The sequence below is a fragment of the Melozone crissalis genome, unplaced genomic scaffold (assembly GCF_028551555.1).
Source record: "Melozone crissalis strain CALT ecotype California unplaced genomic scaffold, PUWL_Pcris_2 ptg000012l_1, whole genome shotgun sequence".
In the NCBI taxonomy this organism is placed as follows: Eukaryota; Metazoa; Chordata; class Aves; order Passeriformes; family Passerellidae; genus Melozone; species Melozone crissalis.
The window spans coordinates 13,091,071-13,110,154 of record NW_026535790.1 but is presented as its reverse complement, the minus strand read 5'-3'; the positions used below and the strand labels follow the sequence as shown (position 1 = coordinate 13,110,154).

The 19,084-nt window shown below is 55.7% G+C and overlaps 1 protein-coding gene across 1 annotated transcript; it reads left to right on the top strand.

Moving 5' to 3' along the window:
• The first annotated feature begins 1,536 nt into the window (after window positions 1-1,536).
• Window positions 1,537-16,703, top strand: MMD2 (monocyte to macrophage differentiation associated 2). Its single transcript, XM_054270673.1, has 7 exons — window positions 1,537-1,941; window positions 13,510-13,591; window positions 14,220-14,380; window positions 14,459-14,533; window positions 14,799-14,900; window positions 15,197-15,266; window positions 15,809-16,703. The coding sequence occupies exons 1-7, from the start codon at window positions 1,895-1,897 to the stop codon at window positions 16,013-16,015; spliced, it is 744 nt and encodes a 247-aa protein (XP_054126648.1). The 5' UTR covers window positions 1,537-1,894; the 3' UTR covers window positions 16,016-16,703.
• Window positions 16,704-19,084: the final 2,381 nt, after the last annotated feature.

The following is a 19,084-nucleotide window of genomic DNA, read 5'->3' as shown; positions in this document are numbered from 1 at the left end:
GCTTTGGTTGCCATAACAACTGGATTCAGGCTTCAAAAATAGTAACTTATTTTTCATTCAATTTGCCTTTTGCCCTCTGAGATGGATCTATTTTGGGATGGATGGTTTGCTTCAGGTGTCCCTTGCCAGCACCCTCGGCTGTGGGCTGGGGGCTTTGGGGATGGGGGTTATTTTGGTAAATGTGATTTATCATCCTTTCATCTTTCTCTTTCTTCAGGCCCAGAGAACAGGTAGAGCAGGGCACAAGAACCATGACATAGGCTCTGCCAGAGCTCATCATCTGGGGAGGGAATTTGAAAAAACCCTTCCTGGCTAAGTGGCAGAGCGTGGGAGAGGTTTTCAGAGATGATCTCACTCTGCATCTCAGCTTGGACCTGCCACTCTCAGCCAGGCCTTGGCTGTCCCAGATATCCTTCTGAAAATGGGGTTTATTTGTTGCCCCATACCTCCTGAACCTTTCCTGGTCCCCACTGGTGTCTTCCATCCACAGTGGGAATCGTGCAGGAAGGCTGGACCTGTTGCTGGATCCTGGGGTGCTTCTGGTGTGCTTGGGGGACACCCCACAATGCAGCTGCACCTGCAGCACCCCCTGAGGGACTGAGCTGCTGTTGGAAGGGCTTGCAGAGGGTGCCAGGATTAATTCATGCCTTGAATGAAAGGATTCCTTCCTTTTGGTCTGCTTTGGCTTTTGGAAGAGCTGTGTGTGCTCCATTTCCCTTGGAAGTGGCCATACAAGCACAGCCCTTCCCGTCAGGATGTCCTCAGCTGCCCCATTGCCACAGCTCCAGAAGGAGAGGGGATGTTGGGGTCACCAAGGCTCTGCTCCTCCAGGTGTTGCTGACCTCTCCTTTCTGTCCCTCAGCTGCTGGCCTGAGGCTGCCTGCAGTCCTTGTGTCAAGGATGACACCAATCTACCCCAGACAAGCCCCATCACCTTTTGTATCCCCCCTCTGAGCTGCCCAACCTCAGATGTACCTCGGGATGTCACCTCCCGCGGGAGCCTGCTTGAGTGATGAAGAGGAGGGAGGGGTGAAGGCTTTACCATGGAGATGGGCTGATTTTGGGGTCCTTAATCCTTTCCTTGCTGCCGTGCTGCTTTGTCCCCCTTCTCCCCAGCAGGGAGGGGTGTTGGGGTGCTGGAGCTGTGCCCTCTCCCAGGGGCACCATGCAGCGATGGTGGCAGAGCCACCCACCCCAGCCCCTGGAAAATAATGTGAAAAAAATCGTTAAAACCAAACAAATGAACGCAAAGCCAAACAAACCAGCTCCTTGGGGATGGCGCTGCCCCGGGGCGGGCAGAGATGCCTCGGGGACCCTCGGGGGTGACCCAGCCGTGGGCAGCGGGGCCGGGGGGAGCAGGTGGGTACCGGGGGGGAGCGTCTGGCTGCCGGCACTCGGCGCTCTCCCCCTCCCCGATGCTTTAATCACATTTTCAATTCAAATCTGCTGCTATTTGATCCCCCGGGGGTGGCAGCGGGGAGGGTGGGGGATATTTTTAGCTGTGCTTAAAGCTGCCGGGGGGCGGAGGGAGATCGCGCAGGTTGCTGTGGCCGGCAAGAGTTGGAAGGGATTCCCCCCACACCCCCCTTTCTTTTTTTCCCTCCTCCTCGTTGCACATCTGAGGGCGGCAGCGGGGCTGGCTCCCCCCTCCCGGAGGTCGCCTTTGTTTTGCCCGTGTCGCTTCTCCCGAGCGGCCGAGGGGGCGGGAGGGGGCCGGGGCTGGGCTGTGCCGGGCTGGGCTGTGCCGGGCTGGGCTGGGCTGTGCCGGGCTGAGCTGTGCCGGACCGGCCGCCCCTTCTCGTCGCCGGCAGCCGGAGCTCGCCGAGTTGGTGCCGCCCCCCCGGGCCGGGGCTGAGCAGCCGCAGCTGCCCGGGACCCCCATGGCACCGCCGCGATGTTCGTGTCCCGGCTCCTGGATTTCCAGAAGACGCGCTACGCCAGGTAAATCCATCGCTGCGCCGGTCCCCGACCCCCGGACAGCCCCGAGTCCTCCCCGGGCTCGGCTCGGAGGGGATGGAGCCCGAAAGGGTCTTGGAGAGCTGCTGAGTGCCTCGGAGCACAGGGCAAGTGCGGGCTGGGCTTTCGACTACCTGCTTTTCTGCATCCCTAAAGGATTCTCAGCATCCTTGGGAGCCTTTCGCTGGCTCTAACTTCACCGCGGCTCTCCCATGGCAGGATCCTGCCTTCCCGAGGGGACAGACCACCCTAACGCTGGCTCCGAACCCCCATGGAGGGAGGGACCGATGTGATCCAGGGTCCCTCTGCACCCCGGTGCGACCCCCTCGGGGCGGCTGTGCCAGCCTGGACCCGCAGGCTCAACAGGGTCCCCATGGGATGCCCGGGCGGAGGATCCTTCCCTCCCTCCATGAAATCCCCAGGGAGCTTTTCCAGCAGCAGCCGGGGCTTGTTTGGAGAGCTGAGGTGCAGCAGGAAAGCTCCCGGTGTTACCGGTGCCGGGAGGATTGCTGAGCACGGGTCACAGGGCGCTTGGCCACACGCGCGCTGCGGGATCAGGTGTGGCCTTTGGGAGGTGACACGGGGACAGCACCTGCCCGGGATGAGGCAGGTGGCACCGGCAGCTGCACAGGTGGGGACAGCGGCTGCCGGGGGTGCTCAGCCCTGCACCGAGGACAGGCTGTGCTCCCAGCTCCCTGGGGATGTTTTTGTGCCTGTGTAGGGTCCCACGGGCTGGCACAGCTCCTGAGGCCACTGAACTCTGTGCTGCCACTTCCAGATTCCCCGTGGCCCTGTTAGGGGTAGATACCAGAGAAAAAGTTGTGCGAAAAGAAGCGGTGAGGGTGTTTCTCGCCTGCTCCAAGCAGGATGATCCCCGAGGGATGTTTGTCTGGGCTGGGTAAGGACAGGAGATCATCCTCCCACCCCCTCCGGCCATCAGCTCCTTTCCTCACAGGTGTCCCGTGGGGAAAATCCATGCTTGCATCTCCAAAACCTGCCTGAAACGTGGCCACTTGCTCAAAGACCCCTTTGAGGCTGTAGCTGTCTCCTGATAACCTTTGCTTGGGGGAGAGGCAGGAGGCACCCAGCAGATCTGCACAATGTGCCTGGTACAAAACCCTGTAAAAATGGATAATTCAAGACTTTCACACCCCCACCTTTCACTCCCCCACCCTGCTGGCATGCAAAGGGCAGAGCTGGGGGAAAAGGAGCTGAGCAAAGCTCTGTGCCCCCAGAGCAGGAGGGAAACCACACCTTTGCCCCATGGCAGGGGTGCAGAGGCTCTTTGGGAGCTGGGCAGCAGATTAGGGGCTGCTCTACTGACATCAGTCCCCCCCAGCAGAGCCCATCTGCCAACCTGTTGCTTGATTTATCCTGAATCAGCCTGCTCCAGCCTTGTGGTGGTGCTTTCTGCAGACAGCTTGCTCAGTGGGATGAGGCATTTCAGGGATGGTGCCCACATGCAGGGCAGGAGCTGTGGGACACAGGAAGGGGCAGATCCACAGGGAATCAACCCTCCAGCTCTCACTGTGTGCCAGGGCTGGCTGGGGAGCAGCAGGAGATGGGAGCTCCCTTGGCTTTCACCCCAAGAAAATCAGCAGCACGTGATGTTAACCCAGGGCTTCCTGTATCATCGCAGAGATCCTCTTAGCCCAGTGCTCAAAAATAACAGTGGGATAATCCCTGTCCCCCCTCCCTCTGTGTACACCAGCTCTGCTCTCCATGGAAATGCTCTGCTGGGGCATGTCCCAAAAGAAACCCTAAAGCTGCTCCTTCCTTTGTGCCAGGGATGCTCCTTCAGAGAGCTCTGAGGTGGGAATTGGGGCGAGCAGAAGCCAGGGGACTCATGGTGGCACGCGTCCTTCAAGGCAGCAGAATCAAATCCTGTGCTCAGTTTTCACTACAGGAAAGGTGTTGGGGTGCTGGAGAAGGCCCAGAGATGGATAATGGAGCACAAGTCTGATAAGGAGCAGCTGAGGGAGCTGTGAGGGGCTCAGCCTGGAGAAAAGGAGGCTTGGGGGGACCTTCTCAGTGACCACAACTCACTAACAGGGAGGTGCAGCCAGGTGGGGGTCAGGCTCTGCTCCCAGGGAACAAGGGACAGGATAAGACAAAATGGGCTCAAACTGCACCAGGGGAGGTTTAGATTGGATGCTAGGAAATATTAAACCAGGCTGGCTGCCCAGGGAAGTGGCTGAATCACCATTGCTGGAAATTGTCAAAACCACATGGGGATGTGGCACCTGGGGAAGTGGTTTAGGGGTGAACATGGCAGTGCTGGGCTCATGGTCAGACTCCATCTTAGAGGTCTTGTCCAACCTTAGCAATTCCGTGATTCCATCTTGCAACATCTTTTCAGAGAATGTGGCCTTGCTTATGGTGTTCCTTGAAAAAAAAAACAAAACATAAAAATATCAAAGTTTTCCTTGTGGAGGAAAAGCCTGGAACAAGCTTCATTTTTCATGTCATTTTATCTAATTTTGAGCCAGGACCAAGAAAGGAGGAACTTGGCCATTGATACACCCACCAAAAGGAATAAATAAAACACAGTGTGGTGATGAAAGACCTGTTGTGTGAGAACAAAGAGATGAAAAGCTGTGATCAATGTGGGAACGTTCTGTGAACTGCCAGGAGAAAACTCAGGGCTGGAGGGACACGAGGCTGCCTCCAAATCCCTCCTGGCCGAGCTTTGGAGATGCAGAGCTGGGGCAGAGGGGAAGGAATCAAAGGGAGGAGCTGCCACCGTGGTGGAGAAGGGTGCAGGCAGTGCCATTTGAGGTTATAAATGACAAACTCGGTGGTTTCTGCTCTGCTCCGGGGCCCGGGAGGCTCTTCCATCACTGACACCGTGGGGAAATGGAGTTTCAAAGCTCGGTTGCTGCAAGGCTTTCCTGTCACTCACAACCATGATAAGGAATATCCATCTCCTGCCCCACAGAGTGGATTTAACCACAACACCAGCACAGCACCAAGTGTGAGCAGATGAGATTCCTCCTGCTTTATCCAGCCACCACAGGGTTATTCCTCCCTCCCAGCTCACCAAAACAGTGCTGGGTCCCTCCCAGACCAGCAGCTCAGACCAAGCTGCATCTTTATCTCTGGGCTCATTGGTCAGGTTACACTGACCTGGTAACCAAACCCTCCCTGACCCTCACCACCAGCTTTGACCCCCTTTTGGCCCAGTTTTAACTCGAACACGGTCTGGTCCTTCCTGCCCACGTAGCTGCCATGGGGCTGAGCAGTTAGTTGCCTGAATGCTTCCCAGATCTTGGCCATGCAGAGCTGTAATTGGAAGGAAATGTGATTAATCAGGGAGCTGCTGTACCCAGCCAGCTTCAGCCTCCCTGGAGCAGCACTGGAGAGGGCTCTGCTGGGAGCTGCAGGGCACTGAATCATCCTCACAGACTGATAGCAGCTCCTTGGGTTTGTCCATGGTAAAGGCTCTAAATCTTGCTGTGTTTTTTTGGCTTGCCCTGCATGGGGAACACAAAGAGAATGGGAAAATCCACATAAATGTCTCAGGGGCTCTGTGGGGGTCTCTGCAGGTGCATGGTCCAGTCCTACCGTCCCTGTGCCTGCAGTACGGGCATTGCCACCTCCTCACCAGCATGAGGGGATGGAGGTCTGAGCTCTACACTTGCTCAAAACCAAATCCTCTGAATTTGGGGAAAGGCAGCTGGGAAGACCTTTTTTTCTCCCTGCACCTGTAATTATTGAGCAAGGAGATATTGATCAGCTATTCCAGCAACTCTGGCCAAGACAGGAATAGGAGAACCAGCAGGAATAGGAAATGTTGGGGCGCTCAGTCTCCAAACACAAGGAAACCAGTGCCAGGCTGGCAGCCTGGACAGAGCAACCACATTGGGAAGACCTGTTCTCCATTGCTTTGCCATGAAAACATGAGCAGCCCTCTCCTGCTCCCACACACTCCAAGATGCTTTCCAAGTGCTCTGCTTCCCCCACAGCCCATGTGGGATGGAGCAGTGAGAAGGGAAATGCTTTCAGTGTTGATAGCACAGCCTGAAGCTCCTCCAGAGGCAGGGGCTGCTCACCTTGCAAGCACCAGCCCCATCAGGACCTGTCAGTCTGTCCCCAGCTGAGCAGACAGACTCCCCAAATGCAAAAGTCGCTGCTCCAAGAGATGGGGAGGCCCCCAAAATGCATGGGAAAAGCAGGATCAGCTGATATTACCAACCAATTCCATGCTGGTTGCTTTGTGGGGCCAGCTTGGCTCTGATACCCTCTTAAAAATGGCACCAGTAGGATTTACCTCATGTAGCTCAGGGTGTGTAATGGGAGCCAGGTGTTTGGAAGGCAGCAAGCTCTCAGAGCAGCATTTTTGATGGGATATCCACTCAAAGTGCCCTGTTCCATCCTCTGCAAGGGCTGGGGCACCCAGCAGGGCAGGCTCAGGTGGGGAGCAACACGCTGAAGGTGTGCATGAGTGGGCAAACCAAGCCTTGTGCTTTTGGGGCAAGGACAGCCTGGGAAACACATGATCCTTCCCCTCCTTCAGCTGGTGTTGGATATCAGCCTGATGTGATTCTTTGGCACAGTTTGCTGTGTCCAGCTTCACGAGGCAGCAGCCAACACCGCCCATGGGAAATTCAAGCCAGTGCCCAGCCCTGCAGGTCAGTGGCTGTGAGAAATGGGGCTCTGCCAGGGCTGGCCTCCCTCCTCCTCCTCCTCCCTTCCCACACCCCCAGCTCCACAGCCAGACAAAGCCATGCCAACAAGTACAACTCCCAAAGAAAGGAAGGGAAAAAAGCACAACTTATTCCAGCCCTTCACTCCTGAGGGGTGCCTGGCTGCAGCTGCACCAGGAGTTCTGTTCAGTCTCCAAAGATGATGCTGCTGCCAGGGCTGGATCTGAGGAAGGCAGAGCAGACATGGCCAAGCACACTGATCAGGTCTCTCCAGGTATGACAAACTCAACATTTTCATGCAGAGGGAGCCCAGAGGGGCTCTCTGTGATAGCACTGAGCCTCTCATGATAACACGATACCACAGGTGTCACGTTCCTGCTGGATGAGTCAGGGACCACTGAGCTGAGCCAAGCAGTGCTGACCTTCAAGAGAATTTAGAGTCAGCTCTGTGCTCCTGTTTGAGTTTACAGCCCAGGTTTGCTGCTGCTGAGGAAAGGATTTTATGCAGAAAGAGATCATCAGGTCAGGGCAAGGAGTTGGCTCCTCTCTGTGCCGAGCAGCAGCATTAGACACAGCCCTGCTCTCTGTTGTAAGTAATACTAATGGAAATCTTACTATCTGCATGATTGGCTGGTGAAATACATGATTTCCCTTCTCTGCCTTTGCTGTCCAGAGGCATTTGCTGAATAATTTACAGAAATGGTTTGTTCTTGAGCAGCATCTGGGAATCCCAAGTGAGACCTGGCTGTGTCTCAGGCCATGCTGTGGGGAGGTTTTATGAACCTGGGACTGCTCACCTGCCCATGTATTTCACAGTCACTGTCAGGGTGAGAGGCTGGGAAAGCTCCAGCCCTCAAACTATCCAAACCTTGTGCCAGCAGGCACAGGATCCAGTGGTCACACTCACTGCTGGGGCTGCTGCAGTTAAAGAGGCAGAGCCAACTCAGGATTTATCCCACTGCTCAAGGCAAGGCAGCAAGGAACATGCACAATGACTTTCCAAGCAAGAAATTAATGAATAATAGAGGATTTGCAGTTCTGGAAACAGTCCTTCCAACATTCACCAAACACCTGGGACATCAGAGTAATTTTGTGACTAATCAGCTGTTGTTGGATGTCTCATGAGTACCAAATGAAACAAGAAGTCCCAGCTCAGAAAGTAATTTGGGAAACACTCACCGATCCCATCTGTTGTGAATAAACAAACAGCTCTGCTGTGGTTGCAGGGTCATGAATTACCTTGGAAGAGTGAGAGATACCATCTACACAGAGAGTTGGGGAGAAAAAGGAATATCCCTGCCCACAGGAGGGGAATATGGACAGTTGGGAATTACTGCTGAGCTTCCACCACCAGCCAAGCCCTGCTGGGTGTACATGGGCTCTGGTGGGTGCAGAAATGGTCAATGCCTGGCTTGGAGCATCCCATGGCTGTCCCTGAGCAAGAAAGGAGTTTTGGATGCCCTTGGTAGTCAGGGGAAGAACAGCACAGTCCCTCCTGCACCCTCTGAGGTGTGTCAGGGGGTGCCTCCTCTGTGCCTCCTCAGGGGACACCTGTGCCTGTGGCTCAGAGCCAGGGACAGCACGGACCTGGCTGAGCACAGGGCCCCTCTCTGAGTCAGCAGCAGCCCTTGCTCATGGGTTCTCAGGGTGTGCAGGCTGTGTAGTGCCAGGGCATGGTCCTCAGCCAGCCCAGGGTGCTCAGAGTGCTGGGAATGAGCAAAAGTGGGATGGGAGGAATGAGGAGATGGATGATGATTGGATCTGCTGCCCCTCTTGACTCGCTTTGTGGAAGCAAGGCTTGCACTGGGGGAATCTGGGTGGGTTACTCCAGAAATCTGCTGGATTTACCCACGAGAAAGGTAGGGAAATGCTGGCTTAGATAAAAACCCTTCCATTTGCTGCTCCCTGCCCAAGCTGCCAGCTCCTTGTGCTAGGAAGTGTGACAAAAAGAAACCCCTGAGCTGTCCTGCTCTGCTCCCTCAGCCCTGCTGCCCCTCTCCCATGGATGGGAGTCACAGGAAGAGCCCAAGGCCAGGCCTGGCCCAGGAGCTGCTCCAGCCCAGCTCTGCAAAGCAAAGAACCATCTGTGAGCGTGGGAGCAGGCAGCTCTGAGGAATGGGCACAGAAGGGAGGATCCAGCCCCCTGCAGGTGCCACCCGTGCCCATGTGGGTGGCACTGCAGATGGCACTGCTGGGCAGTGCCAGCCTTGGTGTTTCTGCTTCCCGTGGCAAACATTCCTGAGTCAATGGGAAAAGGAAAAGCAGGGTTTAACAAGTGCTCCTGGGCTGGATAAAGCAGTAAAGTCTGGGGGATCTCCTGGGCTCCTGGGATTTCCAGGTGCTCCTGCACCTTGTGGGCCCTGTGGTGGTGAGCTGGACACAAGCAGCAGCCATGGCAAACATTCCCAAGTCAATGGGTAGGAAGGAAAAGCAGGATTTCACAGGCTCCTAGGCTGGATAAAGCAGTAAAGTCTGGGGGATCTCCCAGGCTCCAGATGGGCCATGGGGGTTTCCTGGTGCTCCTGCACCTTGTGGGCCCTGTGGTGGTGAGCTGGACACAAGCAGCAGCCAGGCCCCACGCCAGCACACACAGGACTCAGCTAATTACAAACCACACAGCAGCTCAGGGGATTGAAGCCTCTTACCAGGGATGCAGCCGGAGCCTGAGCAGATCCCAGATCAGAGGCAGGGCCTTGCCAAGCCCCAGCTTAGGGGATGCCATACTACAGCAGCTCCCATGTGAGCCCTGGGACCAGCCCTGCCATCTGTGCTGGGTGTGCAGCCCCAGGGCTGTCAGAGCAACCCCAGGCCAGGCCCTGAGGAGTGAGAGAGTGAGATCTGCCCTGCAGGGACACATCTGCTCCATCACTGACACCTCAGGCATCACAACACTTGTTCTAGCAGGGGACGGCCTCAGCAGGACTTACCTCCATTGCTGATCAACATCCAGCAAATCCTTCCTCTCTGACACCACCAGCATCTTCCTCTGTTATTTTTAAAGCAGCTGTGACATCCAGGCACAAGAAGAAGGAGAAATTCTCTTCCTTTGCAGCCAGATCCCAGAACTGCCCAGCAAGGAACAGAGCTTGAAGAAGCCCCAGCTCCTTGGGCAGGAGGGTGGATGCACAACAAACCCATCTCCACAGGCTCCAGGCCAGCTCCTGAGCAAGCCCAGCCCTTTTATAATCCATTTGCAGGTGAAACCTGTGGAGGTGAGCTGCTCTGGGGAAATTTGTATCACCTGGGATGACCTTGGGCTTGCTGACTGCTCCTTTGTCCCCATGGCACCCAGCCCACAGTGCACAGACACACAGACACACAGACACACAGACACATGCACTACCTGATTTATAGCAGGTGTTGGAGCAGCTCTTTCCAAGGGCAGAAGCCCAGCTCACACCTCCCCATCCACATCTTTGTGGTGATTTTACACCTTCCTCACATTATCCACCAATGGCTTGCCTGAAGGATGTCAAAATTATTATCCTCACTTGGAGAGAGGGAAAAGGGGAGTGAGAGGGACACAAAGACATGTGGCAGAGGTCATCCAGGGAGTTGTGTCAAAGGCAGGGCTAAATCCCATCTCTCCCAAACTGCAGCCTGGCTGGGGTCTCTTTTGGGGTAGATCCCCTCATGTGTGCAGGGGACAGCTTTCCTGCAAGTGTCCCATGGCTCTGCTTGAGTGAGTGTGTGATGACCATGGAGTGACTGATTCAGGTTCTCTTGGTGCCCTCAGGAGAGCTCAGAGCCCCACATGAGCCCTCCTGAGGAATAATTTAACTCTATCCCTTTCTTCCCTTCTTCCCACCCTGGCAAAGCAAGAGCCTGGCAGATCTGTGCGATTTTGGAGGCTGGAATTTTGTTGGTGGACAAAAGTCTTTTAAAAACTCAGTAAGAACCCCTAAAGCCATATTAAAAAAACCACCCCAACCGAAGAGAGTGGGAGAAAGAGCAGGAGAAAGGAGCAGGCCTGGGAAGGCAGCTCTGCACTCTGCCCAGGGACAAGGGGCTCATTGTTTCCCTGGCCAGAGCTGCTGTACTGGCCCTTTTCAGGCTCCCTCCCTGGGAAAGGGGCCAGGGCAAAGCAGGGCGGGCAAAAACCCTGGGATTGCTGTGAATAACCCCTGGGCTGCCCCCTCTTCATACAGCAGTTGTAGGGGTGTGCCAGGAGCAGCACCAGGAGGAGAAGGTGCCCGGGAACCCTTTGGTTCCCTGCTTCCCACACAGCATCCCTGGGAGTGAACATGATCCTGCTCCTGCTCCTGCTCTCCAGAGTCTTTGAGCTTCTCTGGGTCTTGATTTGCCATCCTGAAGCACCTGCTGAGCTGCACTGGAGCACCCAGTGCTGTGTGAGCACCTGCTGGTGCCTTCCTGCACCCAACAATCACCAGTGCTGCTTCCAAGCCTATCCATCTGTCTGTCCAGGCTGGAGCTGGTTCTGCACACTGCTATGGCAACTATCTGCAGGCTGGTAATGCTGCAGGGCTCCCCATGCCCTGCACCCATGCCAGTGTGCACAGGGATGGCACGAGGTGATCCATAAAATCCTGGGGGAGTAGGGGAGGAAGTGACCTCTGAACCCCTGGAAATAAGGGGAAATAAGGGACTTATCCTGCCTTGCCAGGAGATGTGCCAACACCAGCTGCTCCCGTTTCTACAGAGAGGTGACCATGGAGTGACTGATTCAGGTTCTCTTGGTGCCCTCAGGAGAGCTCAGAGTCCCACACGAGCCCTCCTGAGGAAAAACTTAACTCTATCCCTTTCTCCTCTTCTTCCCTTCTTCCCACCCTGGCAAAGCAAGACCATAGAGGACCACAGAAATGTGCCAAATTAGCCCCAAAACACAATGCAGGTCCCAAAAATGGGGCTCAGGCTGACCCACCAGATCCCACATCCCTGATGCTCCATTCCCACCATCCACAAGATGATGCTTACTAGAAAGCAGGGCAGGAAAATAAGAGCAATCTCTCCCCATGTCCAAAAATAAAGGTTCCTCCTCAAGGCTGTTGTCCCTCTGGAAAAAGCAGGAGTTTGTGGTGCCCCTCACTAGCACGGCTCTGGGCTGCAGGAACATAAATTCTCTCCAGCCTTGTGACATGGACATGGTTTGGGTGGTCCTTCCCAGCATCTCTACCCTGTGCCAGAGCTAGGGAGGATATTTACACCCAAGAAAAACCTTCCCAAAGTGTCTGGGAGCCCCCCAGCCCTGGGGAGAGGGGTGTGGAATTGGATCTGTGGAATTGGTTCTGTGTTGCTGCTGTGAACAGCACCAGCCAGAGCAGAGGGAAGATGGAGCAGGCTTTGTTAAAATCAATAAATCCAAGGAAAAGGCCTTGAACGTGTTTCCTCAGCAACTGTGACGTCATGTGGACGTCTGGCCTCCCCTCTTCCCCCTCCTCCTGGTTATTAAAAGGGAAAATAAAGGGAAGCAGACAGTGGAGGGGAGCTGGGGACAGTCTCCTGGCAACGCTGGGGACAGCAACCTCCTCCTGCCAGGGGGACATGGCACAGGCAGCCCTGCCAGCCCTTGTGCCTGCAGTGGTGGCATGGGGAGGGCATCCCTGGTGTCCCTGGGGAGGAGGTGACAGTGCTCTGGGCACAGCCATGTCCCCAGGGGAGCCCAGATTCTTCCCAGCCCTGCTGAGCCCCCTGTGAGCCCTGGGGAGCAGAGCAGTGGCAGCTTGGCCCCTCCATTCCCCCCCTTAATTCCAGACATTTTTTGCTGATGAGGATCATGACTGTCTCCCCACAGTGCCAGGGTTGGGCAGGAGATAGAGCAGGGGCTGGGGACAGGGCCCCTCTGTCATTGTCACCTGCTGGGGCTCCCCTCACCCTGCTGTGGTTGCACAATTCCCCCCACACCAAATCTTTGTCATTTGAGCTATTTAATCCATCCTGGTTCAGTTTTAACAGGCCGTGGCTCAGGCAGGGGGGCCAAGCAGGCAGGAGATGGCAGGGGAGCCCACACAGGCGTGGGTGGCTTGGGGACAGGGAGAGGGGACATTTCCTGCCTTTCCAAGCATCCCGGCCTGAGGCATCACCCTGTGCCCAGCAGCAAGGTTGTGCCAGCCCCTGAGCCCCTTTGCTGGGCACAACTCAGCTGTGAAAGGCTGCAGATGGTGCTGGAGCTGGGGGCAAGCAGGGTCACAGAGCAATTAGCCCAGGTCCTGCCCTGCAGCTCAGCTCGGCCTCCCTGATCTGAGCCACAGCAGGAAAAGTCCTAAAATCCCAGAATTTGAGGAGCAGAGAAGGAACCCTCTCCATTTCCCTGCTCCTCATTCCCTTTGCTAAGGCTCCACTGCTTTCTCCTGCCAGAAGAGGGTGGTGGATGAGGCTGTGCTCAGAGCTGTTATTTATGCACATTTAATTTGTTGTTACACACCCAGAAATGCAGTGGCACTGTTTTTTATCTCTGTCTGTTGGTCCAGCAGGGAAATCAATACATTCCTGTGAACACCAAGAGCAAGCTGATGCCTCCTAAGACTAAGAGAAACAAAAATAAAGATGCAGGTTTCCAAGGGAGGGCAGTAGGCTTTTCACATGTGTGTTGGGATGTGCAGCCCTGGGGGTAGGAGGGAGATGCAGGGGGTACCCAGAAACCAAAGGCAATGCAGGGATCCCCTTTTTGGAGCTGGCCATGCTGCTGTGACATGAAGGTGTCACCCCTGGATGGGTTGGGGTCCCACCAGGACTGCCAGGAGCTGCTTCAGCCGCAGCCATGGCTGAGCAAGACCTGGGCACATGGAGACAGCCATACGAACAAGCTGTGCTCCGCTGTCCCTTCTGCAGGGCAGCTGGAGCAAAGCTGAGCCATGGGAGGGCTGCAGGCCCTGAGCAGGCCCTTCCAGAAGGGTTTTGCTCCATCCCTGTCCCCTGAGTGTGTTTCTCTCCCCATCTCTCTCTGCAGGTTCATGAATCACCGTGTCCCGTCCAACTGCAGGTACCAGCCCACGGAATATGAGCATGCAGCCAACACTGCCACCCACGCTGTGAGTCCCTGTCCCTGGATCCTGAGTGCTCATCCCTCTGGGGATCCACTGAGGAACCTCAAGGGACACCCAAAAACATCTGTGTTCAGCCCTGGGGCAGTCACTGATAGCCTGAGGCAGATATGCTCTGTGTGCTCCTGGGGATTGGGATGTTCTCCCTCCTCCCACCATGGGAATTTGATTTTCACCTCCCTTGCTCTCCCCCACTGTGGCCCCATGTCCCTGGGGAAGCTGGGCTTGGTGGGGCAGGAGTATTTTCAAAGCTCCCTGAAAATGGATTGTTTCACAGCAAGAGCTGTGACAGGTGCCCATGGGGCTGCCTGTGCAGCGGTGGGAGGGACCTCTCCCCCCACCAGGGTTTCTTTTGGAGCTGACAGTTCCCACTCTGAGTCCTGGGAGATGACTCAGAGACAGTCATCCTCCTTGTGCCTTCCTCCTCCTCCTCCTCCCTACCTTCTGGACAAACTATTTTGGAGCTGCATCATGCAGGGAGGGACCCTGCCTGCCCCTTAGGGGTGGTAGCTTTGACCAGAAGCTAAAGAAATACCTAAAAAAAAAAGTGGAGGCTCTGTTGTAGCTACTCAATGGAAATGCAGAGAGTCATCAGTGGGTTTGCTTCCCCTTCCAGCTCTGGATCCTGCCCAGCATCCTTGGCAGCTCCATCCTCTATATCCTCTCTGATGACCAGTGGGAAACCATCTCAGCCTGGATCTATGGCTTTGGCTTGTCCAGCCTCTTCATTGTCTCCACCATCTTCCACACCATCTCCTGGAAGAAGAGGCATCTCAGGTACCATCCCTGACTGCTTGGGAAGGGGGAGAGGGTCCAGATGCCCCCAGAGCTGTGACCCATCTGTCTGTCCTGCAGGACTGTGGAGCACTGCCTGCACATGTTTGACAGGATGGTGATTTACTTCTTCATCGCCGCCTCCTACGCTCCCTGGTGAGTTGCTGGTGGCTGGGGGCCTTCACCTGGCCCAAATGAAGGGGAAAAAAATCATCCTGGTTCCAACAAAGAGGGTTTCCCCCTCCGGCTTTGCTTCTTCTTGAGGTTGTACCTCACCCCTTTCCACAACACCCTATGGATTCCAGCCTCTTGAAGTTACAATTTGGGAAGACCCTGTGGTGGGACAGCCACGGGGGTGAGGGGCTGAGCCCAGTCCAGGGTGCTGCCCTGGACCCCCCTCACCCCAGCCCTGGTTTTGCAGGTTGAACCTGCGGGAGCTGGGTCCCTGGGCGTCCCACATGCGCTGGATCATCTGGATCATGGCATCCGTCGGCACCGTCTACGTTTTCTTCTTCCACGAGCGGTGAGTGCCTGCAGCCCCGGGCTGGAGGGCGTGCGGGACCCGGGCCAGGAGCAGGCACTGCTGCCACGAGTTCCTTCCTTCCTCCACGTGGTGGCACCAAATAAAAAGCCAAAAGCCCCAGATGTCACCCCGGAGTCCCAAGTGCCAGGTCCCAAGCCAGTCCGCTCATGAGGACATGGGACCTGCTGTGATGGCACTGCCACCCCTTCCCCCGTAGCACTGCTGTGGAAATGTCAAGCATAAAACTCAGCCTTCCTGCTCCAAGCTGCCTCTGTCTGTCTGTCTGTCTGTCACAGGTACAAGCTAGTGGAGCTGGTGTGCTACGTTATCATGGGCTTCTTCCCCGCCTTGGTCATCCTCTCCATGGTAAGGCTCTACTTGGGCTCAGCCTGAGGGACAAATCCCAGGAGGGGTTTGAAAACTCAGAGCAATTTGGTGCAGTGTCCAGGCTGTGTGAGGGATAAAGCCATCCCTGATGTGAGTGGCTCACCTTGGTTCTGCAGGTGCTTTGGGTGCCTGGCAGCATCGTGTGCATCCCTCCCAGATCTCCTTCCTGGACTCTGTTTGAAAATTGTAGGGTCACAGAATCATAGGATTGGAAGGGACCTTAAAGATCATCTGGTTCCACTTCAGACCATCTAGCTCCATTTCAGACCATCTAGTTCCATTTCAGACCATCTAGCTCCATTTCAGACCATCTAGTTCCATTTCCGACCATCTAGCTCCATTTCAGACCATCTAGTTCCATTTCTCCCAGGGCTGCTGGTTCCTTGCTGCCTTGCTGGAGAGAAGGGTGTAGCAGCAGGCAGAGGAACCCAGAGCTGCAGCTGGACACCCCTTGTGGTCTCAGTGGGGTGGTGGGGAGAGGGCAGCCTGCCTTGGCCTCACTGAGCATTGCCTGCCCCCAGCCCAACAGGGACGGCCTCCTGGAGCTGGTGGCTGGTGGCTTCTTCTACTGCCTGGGCATGGTGTTCTTCAAGAGCGACGGGCGCATCCCCTTCGCCCACGCCATCTGGCACCTCTTCGTGGCCATGGGAGCTGGCACCCACTACTATGCCATCTGGAGGTACCTGTACCAGCCTGGGGCACTGGACACGAAAACCTCCCCTCGGTAGAAGCCTTAGAGACGTTGTTTGTGCCACCTGGCACGTGGGGACACACAGGGCACTGGTGACACAGCGGGCTCGCCCCAACCCACCCCCTGGCCCCGTGGACAGCAGCTGTTGGTGCCCTTCCTGCACAGACAGGAGAGCCTGGAGGTTGATTTTAAATGTTTTTCTTTTTTAAGCTCGGGAACTGTTTATTTTTTTAGGCAAAGTTTTCAGAACACAGTGAGTGACTGGGCTGTGGGTGGTAGGAGTGACCACTCACTGGAGCTTTGCTCACTCACCTGGTCTTGAGCATCCCATGGGACTGGGAACCTTGGCCTCACATGCCTCAGCTATGACACCCTGGGTTTGGCTCCTGGAGTCCCTAGATGTGCCACTGAGGGGACTGGAGGAGTCAGGGTGAGTGGAGAGCCCCAGTGGTGGAGAGGGATGTGGTGACACCCCTGCACCACCTGGTCTGGCTCCTAAATCGTCCTGAGTCCTGCCAGCATCAACAGCTCCGTCCCAAGCCCTTGAGGGGATGGTCCATACTCAACAAGCCTTACAAGAGATTGAAACTTGAATCTCTTCCAGGGCATCCCAGTCCCTGAGCACTGGGAAAGCCTTTCTCTAAGCCAATGTGAAGTGCACAACTCATCCATACATCCCTGGGATCCCCTGTGGACATTTTCTCCCTGGAATGCTCGGTTTTCCTCTCCAGTGGCAGCCTGAAGCACAGCCCAGCTCCCAGGCCCTGCTGCACGTGTGCCTTCAGCAGGGAGCAGAGCTGGGATCCAGCTCCTGGCATCTCCCTGGCTGGGGTCAGCCCAGGGGAGTCCCTTTCTCCTGGAGGGAGGGAAGAGATCCTCCCTGGACTGGGATCACGGGGCTACCTGCCTTCTCTGCTCCTATTTGCTGATGAAACTATTGCTCATCAGATTTAATTCCACTTTTGGAAAGATTCCTGGCATTCTCAGGATTGCTGCAGGGCAGGAATGCATCCACACAAAGCCTGGGTGTGAGCTGTGATGGAGAGATCCCAGTGACACTCAGTTTTCAGATGCCTAACCATGGAACATCCATCCAGCTGCTGGGAGCAGCAGAATGGCTAAACCACACCAGATCCTGCTTCCCAAACACCCTGGCAGAGCTGCTGGAGCCAGGAGGGTGTGGTGGTGTGTGTTGGGCTGTGCCTGCACCTTCCCCACCAGCCTCAAAGGAATCAGTTGCCCATCACCTCTTTTTGGCCTTTGATTAATCACAGCTGCAGCCTCTGGCACCATGTGGCAAGTGAAGGAGATTTGTGGCCACCATCCCACATCTCCTGTCTCTCCAGCAGCATTGCAGGGAGCTGAGCAGAGCTGAGGGCCCCCAGCCTGTGGCACCCCAGGCCTGGCTCTCCAGGGCTGTGCCACTGTGCAGCACATCACCAAAGAGGAAACATCTGGATGCTCACCCCCTCCTGATGTGATGCCTGTGGTTGTCAGGCTGACAAAAATATCTGCTGGGTTTTCACTTCCACAGGCAGGAGGTGCCTGTAGAAGGCTCTGGGAGCTGTCCCTGGCACCCCAGCCTGGTTTGGGGCTGCTGGGGCTCTGTGCCCAAAGCATCCTTTGGGCTGGGGCTGCCCTGGGATGATGGGTGGTCTCAGGGACGGGGTGAAGGAGCTGGTGTGAGCCCAGACTCTGCTGCTGCTCTGCCCAGCCCTGGCCCTGCCACCTGCTGCAGGTGGAGAAGGATGAGCTGTGAGTAACCAGCAGCTGATTGAGCACATCCAGGGTTGGAATAGCAGGATGCAGAGATCCCAGGATGGGAGATGCCATATTTCCTGTCTGGCAAGTCATTACCCTTCTCTGTGCCTCAGTTTCCCCATCTGTAAAATGGGGGTGCAGACCCTGACCTACCTCACAGGGCTCGTGTGAGGATCCCGTGAAGCACTTGGAGGACAGCCAGAGCTGCACAAACTCCTGCTTCAATATTCCCTGGCTCTGGGGGAGCAGGTCCCCAGAGCCACCCCAGGGCACAGTGACAACTCCAGCTCTGCTCTCCCTGTGTCCCCAAACACCATGGGGAGCCACCCTGGAGTTGGAGCAGGCAAACAGCACTGCCAGCCCCAGGCCAATGTCCCTGGCAGGGCTGAGGATGCCCAGGGATACCGCCCTGAGCTTCACCCCAAGGGATTTATCTCAGAAACTCTTTTGCCATTTGTGGTCTTTTGGCCCTCAATCTGTCCCAAGGGCTCCTGAGGCACAGCGAGTGCCAGAGGACCTTTCTGAGGCTGCTCCATCTCAGTCTCCTGCTGAAAATCCAGGGCAGGATTCCTGGGCAGGAGTGGATGTGCAGGCTCTGTTGGACACCCTGCCTTCAGCCTGGATGTGCAGTGAGCTTCTCTGTAAGTGAGAGGCTCCCCCTCTCCTCTTGCTCCTAAATCCTCCCCTTGCAAAGCATGGGGGGCACAGAGCAAGTGATTGGATTGTCCTCCTGTTTTATACTAATTTTAAATGACTCGTAACATTCAGGATGTTTCTGGAGGAGGGCTCGAGGGATCTTTTTAGCATCTCATGTTTTTCACCATCCATCCTTGTTCAATCGGTATTTTATATTTAACACAGTATTGGGTCAAATACAAACAATTGTAAGGAAGATAACTCTAGTGGATGTTGTTTCCTGTGGAGTAGGATCGAAATAAAAACTCAAGATACCTCACTCTTGCCTGCTTGTTAAATCAAAATTAGTTCCCCTGCAGCATCTGGAAATAAACTCATTTTCTGTCTGACTCATCCCACGTGGCTTTGCTGCCTGGTGAGGAGAGGAGCCACTCAGCCACCTGCAGGGATGGCACTGGGGTGCTGAGCACTGACTCACCTTGGTGCAGGGATGGCACTGCCAGCTGCTGAACAAACAAACAAACAAACAAACAAATCAATCAATCAATCAATCAGTGAGTTTGCTGGCAGTGCCCCTGTGCCCTGAGGTGCTGGCTGAAGGCTCAGCAGCAGCATCTCACCACGGCAGCTTCAGCACAGCCTGCTCCAGCCCTTTCCCTTCCTCGTGGCTGAGTCAGCGGCTGACGAGCGGAGCCCCAGGGCTGGCACT

Coding starts and splice junctions, on each gene's coding strand:
- MMD2 (XM_054270673.1), top strand. CDS start 1,895: ATGTTCGTGTCCCGGCTCCTGGATTTCCAGAAGACGCGCTACGCCAG. Junction 1,942..13,509: donor CAGAAGACGCGCTACGCCAG/GTAAATCCATCG, acceptor CTCTCTCTGCAG/GTTCATGAATCACCGTGTCC. Junction 15,267..15,808: donor CCTTGGTCATCCTCTCCATG/GTAAGGCTCTAC, acceptor GCCTGCCCCCAG/CCCAACAGGGACGGCCTCCT.